General features: G+C 40.9%; 1 protein-coding gene across 1 annotated transcript in view; it reads left to right on the forward strand.

Annotated features, from left to right (window-relative positions):
* The window catches only part of LOC147576642 (uncharacterized), a 116,213-nt gene extending 105,577 nt beyond the window's left edge, over positions 1–10,636 (forward strand). The window contains exon 4 of the mRNA XM_086676403.1: positions 10,002–10,636. Within this exon, the coding sequence (XP_086532529.1) occupies positions 10,002–10,171 (170 nt within the window). The 3' untranslated portion in view covers positions 10,172–10,636. The remainder of the gene's footprint in view (positions 1–10,001) is intronic.
* The last annotated feature ends 2,999 nt before the right edge of the window (positions 10,637–13,635 follow it).

Below are 13,635 nucleotides of genomic sequence, written 5' to 3' on the forward strand. Positions count from 1 at the left end.
GAGAATATGTGCAGGAGTGGGGGAGGGACAAAGAGAGAGGGAGAGAGAATCTCAAGCAGATTCCATGTCATCAGCACAAAGCCCGATGCAGAACTCGATCCTAAAAACGTGAGGTCATGACCTGAGCCGAAATCAAGAGTTGGATGCTTAACCTGACTGAGCCACCCAGGTGCCCCTGATTTACATTTTTAAGAGGTCACTGTGAAAATGACATAAAATAAAAGTTCACTCTGGCTGACGTGTGTAGAGGGGATTGAGTGTGTAGATTGTAATCACGATGTCCACTTAGGCGGCTATTGCTGTGGTCAAAATGAAAGAAGGATGCTTTAGCCTAGGACAGTACTAGTGGAGACGAAGAGAAGTAAATAGGTTCTAGATGTCATTTGAAAGTGAAATTAACAGGCTGACACTTAAGTTTCTGGCTTTAAATTTTTTTTTTTTTTTTCAACGTTTATTTATTTTTGGGACAGAGAGAGACAGAGCATGAACGGGGGAGGGGCAGAGAGAGAGGGAGACATAGAATCGGAAACAGGCTCCAGGCTCTGAGCCATCAGCCCAGAGCCCGACGCGGGGCTCGAACTCACTGACCGCGAAATCGTGACCTGGCTGAAGTCGGACGCTTAACCGACTGCGCCACCCAGGCGCCCCAAGTTTCTGGCTTTAATAACTCACTGGGTGGTGGCGTGGCAGGGGGGATGCTGACATGGGGAAGGGTGGGAGCCAACTAGAGTATATATAGGTTTCAGAAAATCATCAAGAATTCCATTTTTTTAAATTCTTTTATGCTTTTTATTTTTAAATCCAGTGTAACTTACATACAGTGTTACACTTACATACAGTGTTATTATATTAGTTTCATGTGTCTAAGAAATTCAATTTTAGACATGTTAAGTTTGAAATGCCTATGACATGTTCAAAAGCCATGTAATATAAGGGCCAGGCTTTTCCAGCAATAAAAGCTGCCGAGGAAGAGGGCCTATTACTAGGGGCAGGCTGACTCTCTGGGTGCTGGGGAGGTGTCAGACAAAGAACCCCATTATCCTGAGGAGCACAGAGAAACAAAAACCAAGAACTAACTGTGCTATATCAGTGCATCTTAGCAAATATTTATTGAATATCCATAGGGATCACCATGAGGCTACTCTCAGGTATTAGAAAGAGGTGTGGGGGTGCCTGGGTGGCTCAGTTGGTTGAATCACCTACTCTTGATTTCAGTTCAGGTCATGCTCCCAGAGTCGTGAGACTGAGCCCTGGGCTGGGCTCCACGCTGAGTACAGAGACTGCTTGAGATTATCTCTCTCTCTCCCTCTGCCCCTCTCCCCAACTTGCACTCTCTCTCTCTCTCTCTCAAAAAAGAAAGAAAGAAAGAAAGAAAGAAAGAAAGAAAGAAAGAAAGAAAGAGGTGTGAACTTGAAGAGAGAAGGCATTGTTCAAAGTCTGGTGACTCTGGCAAAGTTTAAAACTTTGATCGTTGTTGGACACTTATGAAGATTAAATGGCATGATTTATGTTAAAGCATCATAAATAAAAATTCCTATTATACATCGTGACAGCAGGCATTATTCTGAGCAATCAATACAAAGTACTGTATATTTTTAGTATTTATTGCTTTCTGACAAAAAACCAACAACTTTCATGATGACTTAACCAGATCAAAATAAATATATCTATGCTGTACAGGCCAACTGTTGCACCACCCTGGTGAAATAGGACAAAATGATACCAAGGAGACTGCCGTGTGTATACTCAGCTCCCATGTGGGTAAAGAACACACCTCAGAATCAATGGGTCTCAGCAGATCTTTACTCTGATTGCATGCGACCATGACGAACAGCCACAGCTTGATTACATTTGCTGCAATCTGTCTGCTGTTACAGCCCAAACATATCAGAGTATTGTCTGTACATCTCGTACTTTCTCTTAGAGCCCACCTGTCAGCATTAGCCCACAAGCTTGGACCGGTGATGACCTCCTTTCCCTTCATACGATCTCATAAACTTGTTGCTTCAACAAAATAAGCATTTTTTTACATTCCTCCACTCTACCCATGTAGGACAACTCATCTTTTCTCTAACACCCTTTAGTCCAGGTTGCCAAAACCTTTGTTCTTACGAATGTCTCCACTACCCACATTTCTGCTGATTTACTATTTATATTTAGGGGCTCAGATAAATGCAAATTACCATTTCTCAAAACACTGAATGCCATTTATTGCATCTTCATTTGTATTTCCATTTCCCGCTATTTATAATTCAATACACTTATTCAACAAATATTTATAGAATGTCTGCTGAATGTCAGGACTCTTTAAGATGCAAATGACAGAAACCCAATCCAAGTAGCTTAAACAAACTTGCTCACCATGTTTTCATCCTCACCTATACTTTCTATTTTATTCTACTTATAATTCAATATACTTGGTCAATGTTTATAGAATGCTGCTAAATGTCAGGACTCTTTTAGATGCAACTGACAGAAACTGAAATCCAAATAGCTTAAACAAATCAGCTCACCTAACTACAAAGTACAAGGAAAAACATGGTAAAGATCCAGGCATTCAAATGCTGTTATTAGTGTTAATCTTTCTTTTCTACACGCTGACTAGGTTGGATTCCCTAGAAATAGAGTCTGAGGTAGGATTCCTATGAAAGTGATTTATTGAGGGAATGCTTTCAGGAAAATGTACGTGAGGGAAGCAGGGGCAGGAAGCTAAGCAAGAACGCAGGCTCTGCTGGAGACTACTGGCTTCAGCCTTTTCCCATGGGGAGATCTGAAGCATAAATCATACCACAGAGTTTATATCCCACCTTGAGACAAGGAGTTCTGATTTTGTAACCCCTTGCCAGTCAGCCAAGGGCTGTGGGATAAGGGATTGTCTGAATCTCCCTGGTGAAGGGAATCTAGGTGAAACACCAACAGCATCCATGGGGCAGGTGTGGTGGCTGCCAAGATTCATTTGCAGCTTGGCCAAGACAAGGGGCAAGAGTCTTCCCCAAAATCTCTTACTGAAAAACTTCAGAGAGAACTCTGGTGTGCGCCACTCTCTTGCAATACAGATGGGATCAGAGTCAAGTAAACCAAATGGAATGGATGCTTCATGGGAGAGAGGGTTCCCTTATTAAAGAAGAGGGAAGGTGATGTGTAGGCAAACACAAGCATCCACTCCACTAGGTACCAGGCATTGCTAGGGGCAAGGGCTACAATGGTGAAGAAAAAATACACGTGTCTCTGCTCTCATGGAGCACATCAGCCTTACTTAGTGCAAGACAGACTAACAAAAAAACTGCAGTGCAGTGAGATATATGCTTTGGTAGGGGAAGAATAGATTGCTTATGGAAGCCTTATGTAGAAGAGGTCACCTTATTCTCCTCAAGGGTCCATATTTTATGCAACTTAAATATCCAGTGCCCAGATGGTACCCTAAGTACTTTAAGTGCCCCATGAGTAAGCACATGCAGCTTGGTGTGTGGATTCAGGGGTCTGAGCAAGAGGTAGCTGCTCTCCGGGGGCTGTCTTTTCAGTTTATGAGCCATGCGAGAAAAACCACTCACTACTTTAGGCCTAAATCATGCCATTAAGCAGAGCTATTCTTATATCTGGCTCCTAATGACTTTGTGCCTCTTCCCAAATTCTGAAACCGCTTTCAAATGGTAGACCTGCTAACTCTGAAGATATTGAATTTTTGTCACTTTAGATCAACGTAGAATTCATTGACCATGAGCTCTGTATTAATAGAGTGCTAAGTGATACAAAAAATACAGAGATGAATAAACCTTGGTGGCAGCAAGCTAGGAACCTAGGACTGCTGCCTCGTAGGTTGAATGTAATGACCTGAAAAGGTGAGGGATGCAAATTTCATTTTGTGCATTTTCTGGATAGCTACGAGGGCAATTGCAGGTTTTTAAATGTGCTCTTGGTCATAATGTCACTGAAGATAAGGCCAGGAGGACATAAAGTCAAAGAGAGAAGCCTTTATGTAAGCGCCTCAAGACAGGAGCCACAAATCATCAGTCATGCTTGACTTTTATCTCATTTTTACTTGACCACCTCTGTAGGGGATCGCACCTACAGATCAAATGTCCATGCCACCATCCTAGTCCAAGTCACCCTCCTCTCTCACCTGCAAGAAGAGCCTCCTAACTGGTCTCTTGGATCCTATCCTCTGCATACGTTCTATCCATTCACCACACAGCAAACTGGGTAATCGTTTGAAATTGTGAATTTAATTGTATCTTCTGCCCAATCCCCACCCCAGCCCTATTTAAAATCCTATTTAAATTGACTCCCCCAAATGCATACAATCCAGACCCCTTATAGCATCCTGTTATGACCTACATGAAATAACACAACCCTCTCTCTCTTCCCCTTCATTAAACTGTACCATCACTGGCCTGCCTTCAGTTCTGCAGGCACTGGAGGGGGAGAGCCTTCGCACACATGGCTCACAGTCCTCAGTACATCTGACTCCAACTCAATTTTCAATCTAAGCTTAAATGACTCAGTCTTTAAAGGCCCTCCCTAACATCTTATTTAAAGAAGTTATCTCTAGGTGCCTGGCTGGCTTAGTAGTGAAGCATGAGACTCTCAATCTCAGGGTTGTGAGTTCAAGTCCCATATTGGGTGTGGAGCTTACTTAAAAAAAGGAGGGGGCATCCTCTCCCCATACACCTTTATTCTGGATCAAGAGAGAATCAAGGGGCGACTGGTGGGTCAGTCGTTTGAGCGTCCGACTTTGCTTAGGTCATGGTCTCAAGGTTTGTGAGTTAGAGCCCCGCGTCGGGCCCTGTGCTGACAGCTCAGAGCCAGGTGCCTGCTTCAGATTCTGTGTCTACCTCTCTTTCTGCCCCTCCCCCGCTCATGCTCTGTCTCTGTTTCTGTGTCTCTTTCTCAAAAATAAATAAACATTAAAATTTTTTTTTAGAAAAGAGAGAGAACCAAGCCCAGTTTATTCTTGGTACTTATCACAATTTGCATTTAAGTGTTTATTTGTTTATTTCCTGTCTCCTCCACCAGGCTGAAATTCCAGGAAAGTGGGAAATTCCTGTTTTATTTTCCACTGGTGTGCTCATTACCTAGCTAAATGCATGCATATAATAAGTATTCAATAAACGCTTGAGTTATTCAGCTTCATTCATCTATTTATTAGATGAATCTATTATATAATAGATCTATAATAGAGAGAAATGATGCCAAATCCATTGTCATGAACATTTTCCCTATGTTCTCTCTATCTATAATAGATCTATTATATAATAGTCATCAAGACTATTTTAAGCCCTAAGACTTTTAAAACTCTGATGGCTAGAAGTCAGCTATGTGTAATTTTCAAGTTTTAAGCAGTTCTTCTTTCCTTTTTTTGTAAAAATTGAAGACTTATCTTACTCACTTGGCCTTTAAAGAAGACCTTAATTGATTTGAGGGAAACCACTTGAAGTGTTCAATGTATACATATATCTTGACTACTCATGCACCCTTTTTTTGAGAAAATGGAAATGACATGAAAGCAGATATTTTGGATGAAGCAGCTCAGTTTTCTTTTAGATTATATAAATTTGATGTGCTTTGGTGGTGCCACTCTGCAGAATTTGTACTTATTTGGGGAAAAATATTCTTTTCTTTGGTTGAATTGAAAGAGCTTTATTGTTTGTTATTGAGGAAATAAGAGAGTTTTATTCTCAGAGATCTAGAAATCTGAAAAACATACCAAAATGTGAGATCCCAAACATTATTTGGAGCTGGAGAAAACAATAGGAGGGAAGGAACTAGACTGCACTGGACTGTCAGTGTCAACAGATAATTTGAAGAAATAACCCACTTGTGCTGACACTGACATATTTTGATCTAATGAGACTGGATTTTTGTGGGCCATTCTGTGCTACAACCCACCTTGCATGGAGTAGAAGAGGCTTCTCCTGAATTAGGCAGATGTTTCCATTTCTAGTCACCCTGCCTGCCTGGAAAGATGTTGGTTCTGGAATAGAAGATGAGGACTAGGGTGATGGCCCTCCAACTGCTTCATGGTAGGTGGAACTTCAGCTTCAGGGCAGACGAGATACTCAAGGGCTTGTCTTTCATGAGAGATAAAACGGCACCAACCAGGGGTGCCTGGGTGGCTCAGTTGGTGAGCGTCTGACTTGGGCTCAAGTCATGATATCTCATACTTCATGAGTTCAAGCCCCACATCGGGCTCTGTGCTGACAGCTCAGAGCCTGGAGCCTGCTTCAGATTCTGTGCCTCCCTCTCTCTGTGCCCCTTCCCCGCTTACACTGTCTTTCTCTCTCTAAAAAATAAATAAACATTTAAAAAAAATTTTTAAAAACGGCACCAACCAGAAGGTGCCAGACTAGCAGCTGGGCGGGGGCATCCTCCTAGGACCCTGACCAGATGGGTCTGAAGACTCTGAGCAGCCACATTCAGCAATACGTATACCTTATTCTCTCTATTCTGCTTTCTATCCACAATCAATTAAAGGAAGGGTTTGTTTCCTTCCTCACTGCCCATGCCAAAAGAGCGATGGCAGCAGGTGTTCAAGGACGGATGATAATCCCCAAACTGTCCCATGTGACAGGCAGGAAAGTGAAAGGCCATGCTTAGAAAAACAGAAAATAACAAAATTATTTCGATCAAAATACATAGAAAAGCAACATCCTGAGACCATTAGCTTAACCAGGTAGCATACTCCATCAGGCTGGACTTGCAGAACGTGCAAGCTTCTCTGATGGTAAAACCACCTAGGGAAGAGAGCCTATTGGATGACTAGACTTTCTTCAATCAAGTGGGATGGGGGCACAAAACCTTCATCATTTGGATATTGGAGAAATCATTTCATATTCCCAGGTCGGGGAGATTTAGACCTATTAAGTCTGTGACAGCTACCATGATGAAGATGAAAAAAGAACTTGGAGCAAGTTATGTCCCCTTTCAGAGCCCCAGTTTCTTTGTTAGTGGGTTAGTCTCTTTGGGCTGCTATAACAAGCTACCATAGACTGGTGGTGTATAGACAACAGAAATATATTTCTGAACTGGCTTCCTGGCTCATAGACAACTATCTTCCCTCTATGTCCCCACATGTCAGAAAGAGGGTAAGGAATAATTCTGGAGCCTCTTATAGAGACACTATTCTAATTCATGAGGGTTCCATGACCTAATTACCTCCTAAAGGCTCCACCTCCAAATACCACCACATTAGGGATTAGGTTTCAACATACAAATTTGGGAGGGACACAGACAGTCAGTCTACAGTAACACCATGAAGGGATTGGTTTAAATAATCTCTAAAAGGGGCGCCTGGGTGGCTCAGTCGGTTGAGCGTCCGACTTCGGCTCAGGTCACGATCTCACGGTCCGTGAGTTCGAGCCCCGCGTAGGGCTCTGGGCTGATGGCTCAGAGCCTGGAGCCTGCTTCCGATTCTGTGTCTCCCTCTCTCTCTGACCCTCCCCCGTTCATGCTCTGTCTCTGTCTCAAAAATAAATAAACGTTAAAAAAAATTTTAAAAAAATAAAAAATAAAATTAAATAAATAAATAAATAATCTCTAATGATCCTTTTAAATCTGAAGCTGTGATTCTTTCAGGCTGCCTCCCACGAATTGCTTTTGATCTAGTTGTAGATATAAAATAGACATGTAAAACTGTTAAGTGGTAACATAATTCCTTGCTTGAAAACCCAACTAGAATTTTACCCCCTCTGAGAAAATTTTCTTTTTAATGTTTATTTATTTTTGAGAGAGAGAGAGACAGAGACAGAGTGCAAGTAGGGGAGGGGCAGAGAAAGAGGGAGACACAGCATCTGAAGCATGTTCCAGGCTCTGAGCTGCCAGCACAAGAGCCCGGTGCGGGGCTTGAACTCACAAACCATGAGATCATGACCTGAGCCAAAGTCGGATATTAACCAACTGAGTCACCCAGGCACCCCTGAGAAAATGTTCTTTCTGGCCTCTCCACCCCTACCCGTAAATGCTTTTGGTGTCATAGTCAAGAAATCATTGCCAAATCCATTGTCATGAAGATTTTCCCTATGTTCTCTTCTAAGAATTCTAGAAGTTTTAGCTTTTATGTTTAGATATTTGATGCCTTTTGAATTTATTTTTATATATGGTGTAAGGTAAGGATCTAGCTTCAAGTTTTTTGCATGTGGACATCCAGTTTTCCCAACACTATTTGTTTAAAAGACTGCCCTTTCCCCCACTGAATCATCTTGGCACCCTGTCAAAAGTCATTTGACCGTGTATGCAAGGATTTATTTCTGTGTTCTCTATTCAATTCCATTGGTCTTCATATCTGTCATTACACCAGTACCACACAGTGTTGATTACCATAGTTCTATAGTAAGATTTGAAATCAGCAAGTGTTGTTTTCCAACTGTGTTCTTCTTTTTCACAATTGCTCTGGCTATCCGAGATCCCCTGAGATTCCAGATGAATTTTAGAAGAATATTTCCTTTTTTGCAAAAAACATCACTGAAATTTTGGTAGAGATTGCACCAAATCTGTAGATTGCTTTGGGTAGTGTTGGCATCTTAACAACATTAAGTCTTCCAATCCATGATCGTGGGATGTCTTGCTATTTATTGATGTCTTTAATTTCACCATTGTTTTGTAGTTATCACTATGCAAGTCTTTCATCCTCACAGTTAAGTTTATTCTTAAATACTTTATGCTCTTAATGCTATTGTAAATAAAATTGTTTTCTTAATTTCATTTTTGGATCGTTCATTGTGGGTGTAAATAAGTGCAACTGATTTTTTGTGTTAATTGTGTATCCTCTAATGTTGATGAATTTATTAGTTCTAACTCTGTGTGTGTGTGTGTGTGTGTGTGTGTGTGTGTGTGTGTGTGTGTAATCTCTAGGGTTTTCTACAGACATGCTTCTGTTGTCTGTGAACAGAGATAATTTTACTTCTTCCTTTTCAATTTGGATGACTTTATTTCTTTTGCTCGACTAATTGCTCTGACTAGGACTTCCACTACTATGTTGAATACAAGTGATGAAAATGAACATCCTTATATTGTTTCTGATCTTAGAGGAAAAGTTTTCAGTCTTTCATCATTGAGTATGATGTCAGCTGTAGGTTTTTCATACATGGTGTTTATGTTGAGGTAGTTTCCTTTCAATCCTAGTTTGTTGAGGGTTTTTATCAAGAAAGGGTGTTGAATTTTGTTAAATGTTTTTCTGCACCACTTGAGATCATTATGTGGGTTTTTTTTTATTCTGTAAGTGTGATGGAGCACATTAATTTTTATATATTGAACCATCTATGCATTCCAGGAATGAATCCCACATGCTGATGGTACATACTTGAACTCATTTTTAAACTAAATGAAATTGAGAACTTTTATGCCCCTGCTAATTAGCTCCCGGGGAGGTTGTGAAGATCAAAATAATTTTAGAAATTAGAGAAAGTATATTTACTCACATACAAATTATAGTGTAGTAAACACACTTTAATATACTTTTTCAGTGTGTGTGTCTGTGTGTGTGTTCGGGGGGGGGGGGGAGTAGATGAACAATATACCACAATTATAAGATGGGTTATGAAGTCACATTCTCCTGTTCAAATTGTGTCTCTGTCAATATAGTTAGGTAACCCTGGACAAGTTTTAAACTTATTCATGTCTTAGATTTCTCAGTTGCAAAATAGGGGTTAAAATAGTCCCATTTTAGGATAGTTGTAAAGATTAAAGCAATAATGTATATAAAGCACTTAGAAGAGTCCTGCCATCTAGTAAGTGCCCTATAACTATTATTGTATCATTGCACTCTGATTAATGAAAGATATGAGTCCTTTGGTGAATCTAAGCTTAAAATCAGAATGTCAGCTAAACTGGTTAGTGGCAAGGAAAGCGTGTACAGCTGAAAAACTATAGGCAGAGACCTTTATGTCAGATAAAAGATTGTCCTCTTTATCATTTATGTGTGTCATCTTGTTTACACCTGAAACAAAACCAGATGCCTATCCTTCAATGCTCCCTCAGGTGAAAAGAAATAATCTTCTAATTTGCAGTGATTGCACAGAAGTGTAGGAGTCTGACCTTGAAACTTCTTAGCACCCACGGGAATAAGATTGTGTGCATGTTCAACAGCCACATCTGCAACTCCTCTCCATGCCAGTGGACCAGGTATTACTGCAAATTATATTTTTGTGTCTCCCCCATTTTGTGTCTCTCCCAATAGAGTATATTCCTCAAGGTCAGGGTCCATGACTGACCTTCTCTGTAATCTCATACATTTCAACACAGGGCCTCAACCTTAGCAGATATGTTTTGGGTTGAATTTCCTGCTTTCATTTTTTTTTAAAGGTTTTACTTAAATTCCAGTTCGTTAATGTATGGTATAATATTAGTCTCAGGTATATAATATAGAGATTCAACACTTTCATACAGCACCCGGTGCTCATCTGGACAAGTACACTTCTTAATTCTCATCATCTATTTCACACATCCCCTCAACCCCTCTTTCATTCTTTTGACCTTTATTCTCTGCCAGACGACATTGAGGAAAAAGCCATGGATATAAGAGACACATGTAAATTCTGGCTATGTCCCCTCACTAGTGGAGTGAACTGGAACCAAGAATTTCATAAGTCTAAGCTTCAGCTTCTCACTTACAGACAGGAACAACATTTACCTCAAAGATACTGTGAGAGGGGCGCCTGGGTGGCGCAGTTGGTTAAGCGTCCGACTTCGGCCAGGTCACGATCTCGCGGTCCGTGAGTTCGAGCCCCGCGTCGGGCTCTGGGCTGATGGCTCAGAGCCTGGAGCCTGCTTCCGGTTCTGTGTCTCCCTCTCTCTCTGCCCCTCCCCCGTTCATGCTCTGTCTCTCTCTGTCCCAAAAATAAATAAACGTTGAAAAAAAAAATTTAAAAAAAAAAAAAAAAAAAAAGATACTGTGAGAACCAAATAAGACAATGGGTAGTATAAAGTGCTGTGGAAAGAGACAATAGATGATTTTTAAAAATCTTCTTTTACTCTGAATTTTGCTGTATTCAGTTACCTCTCCTAATTCTCAATTCAATTCATAAACTTTTATTTAGTTAATTTGCTGACAGTTATGCTCATTTATTTATCTTTCCTGCCGTATCTCTGTGAGGTTTTTTAACCGATGGACTTTATTTTTTAGAAGAACTTTAAATTTACAGAAAATTTAAGCAGATGGCACAGAGAGTTCCACTCGACCGCTCCCATATGGTTTCCCCTGTTATTAACATGTTACATGGGAATGCAAGCTGGTGCAGCCACTCTGGAAAGCAGTATGGAGGTTCCTCAAAAAACTAAAAATAGAACTACCCTACGACCCAGCAATTGCACTACTAGGTATTGATCCAAGGAATACAGGTGTGCTGTTTCGAAGGGACACATGCACCCCCATGTTTATAGCAGCACTATCAACAATAGCCAAAGTATGGAAAGAGCCCAGATGTCCGTCAATGGATGAATGGATAAAGACGATGTGGTATGTATATATATACAATGGAGTATTACTCGGCAATCAAAAAGAATGAAATCTTGCCATTTGCAACAGTGTGGATGGAACTAGAGGGTAATATGCTAAGTGAAATTAGTCAGTCAGAGAAAGACAAATATCATCTGACTTCACTCATATGAGGACTTTAAGAGACAAAACAGATGAACATAAGGGAAAGGAAACAAAAATAATATAAAAACAGGGAGGGGGACAAAACAGAAGAGACTCATAAATATGGAGAACAAACAGAGGGTTACTGGAGGGGTTGTGGGATGGGGGAGGGGCTAAATGGGTAAGGGGAATTAAGGAATCTACCCCTGAAATCATTGTTGCACTATATGCTAACTAATTTGGATATAAATTTAAAAATTTTTAAAAGAAAAGAAAAGATGATAGTGTTCCTCAAAAAGTCTAATATCAGTAGGGCCTGCAGACCACAGATAAAAAGAGGGGCTTCTGTGGTAAACATGGAAGTCTGACCCAAAGAGGAGGGCTTGGCACATCAGAGAAGCTCTGCACCGTTTAAAGCAGTCTGCTTCCGAGGGGGCACCTGGGTGGCTCAGTCGGTAAAGTGTCTGGCTTCAGCTCAGGTCATGATCTCATGGGTTGTGAGTTCGAGCCCCACGTCGGGCTCTGTGCTGACAGCTCAGAGCCTGGAGCCTGCTTCAGATTCTGTGTCTCCCCCTCTCTGCCCCTCCCCTGCTCATGCTCTGTGTCTATCTCTCAATAATAAATAAACACTTAAAAAAAAAAAGCAGTCTGCTTTCTGAGATTCCTTTCAAGTCAACCCCTGGGAAAAAATACATTGTATATCAGGGATGTGTGTGTGTGCGTGTGTGTGTGTGTGTGTGTGTGTACGTGTGCGTGTGTGTATGTAGATACACACATATGGACACATGTACAAGATTCATTAAAATAGTATTTACCTTAAAAAAAAACCATGTTACATTGGTATGATGCATTTGTTATAATTAATGAGCCAACATCAATACATTAAAAAAATTTTTCTAATGTTTGTTTTTGAGAGAGAGTACGAGTGGGAAAGGAGCAGACAGAGAGGGAGACATGGAATCTGAAGCAGGTTCCAGGCTCTGAGCTGTCAGCACAGAGCCTGACATGGGGCTCGAACCCACAAACCATGAGATCATGACCTGAGCCAAAGTCAGATGCTTAACCTACTGAGCCACCCAGGTGCCCCCAACATCAATACATTTCAATTAATTAAAGACCATAGTCTATTATTATTTCCTTAGGTTTTATCTAATTTCCTGTTCCTGTTCCAGGATCGCATCCAGGACACCACATTACATGTAGTCATCGGGTCTCCTTAGGCTCCTCTTGGCTGTGACAGTTGCTCAGACTTTCCTTGTTTTGATGACTTACCAGTTTTGAGGAGTGCTGGTCAGGTATACTGTAGGATGCCCCTCAATTAGAATTTGCTTCATGTTTTTCTCATGATTAGACTAAGGATATGAGGTTTGGGGAGCAAAATCACAGAGGTAAAATGCCATTTTCATCGCATAGTATCAAGGGTACATTCTGTCAACATGACTTACACTATTGATGTTGACCTTGATCACCTGGTCAAAGGTAGTGTTCTTCAGGTTCTCTACTATAGAGCTGCTTTTTTTCTACCTTTTTTTTTTAGTTTATTTATTTATTTATTTAGAGAGAGTGTGTGTGTGAATGAAGGAGGGGCAGAGAGAGAGGATCCCAAGCAGGCTCTGTGCTGTCAGTGCAGAGCCTGATGTGGGGCTCCATCCCATGAACCATGAGATCATGACGTGAGCAGAAATCAAGAGGTGGACGCTTAACCAGCTGAGCCACCCAGGCACCCCTCCTCCTTTCTATACTGTATTCTTTGGAAGAAGTCATTCCACACTTAAGGAATGGGGAGTTATGCTCCCTGTTGCAGACATTTTTTAAAGCAAATACTTTGATGCATAAGTTGATTCTGTAAGATAAAGATGTATGTTATTGCCTGCCTTACCCAGAGTTCTTTTTAAGGAAAGCTGCCTCTACCCATAGCCCCTGCTAAATGGACAGCAGGCCACAGGATCATGATTGGGACAGAGATGACCATCTAACCTTCAGTATTTATTCTGGTCAAACTAAACAATTAAATTATTTTTAGTTCTGTTGGCATTCCGTATTATTTAATTGTCTCACATTTA

Source organism: Puma concolor, chromosome D1 (assembly GCF_028749965.1).
Source record: "Puma concolor isolate L17-30 chromosome D1, mPumCon1.1.hap2, whole genome shotgun sequence".
NCBI classification, from domain to species: Eukaryota; Metazoa; Chordata; class Mammalia; order Carnivora; family Felidae; genus Puma; species Puma concolor.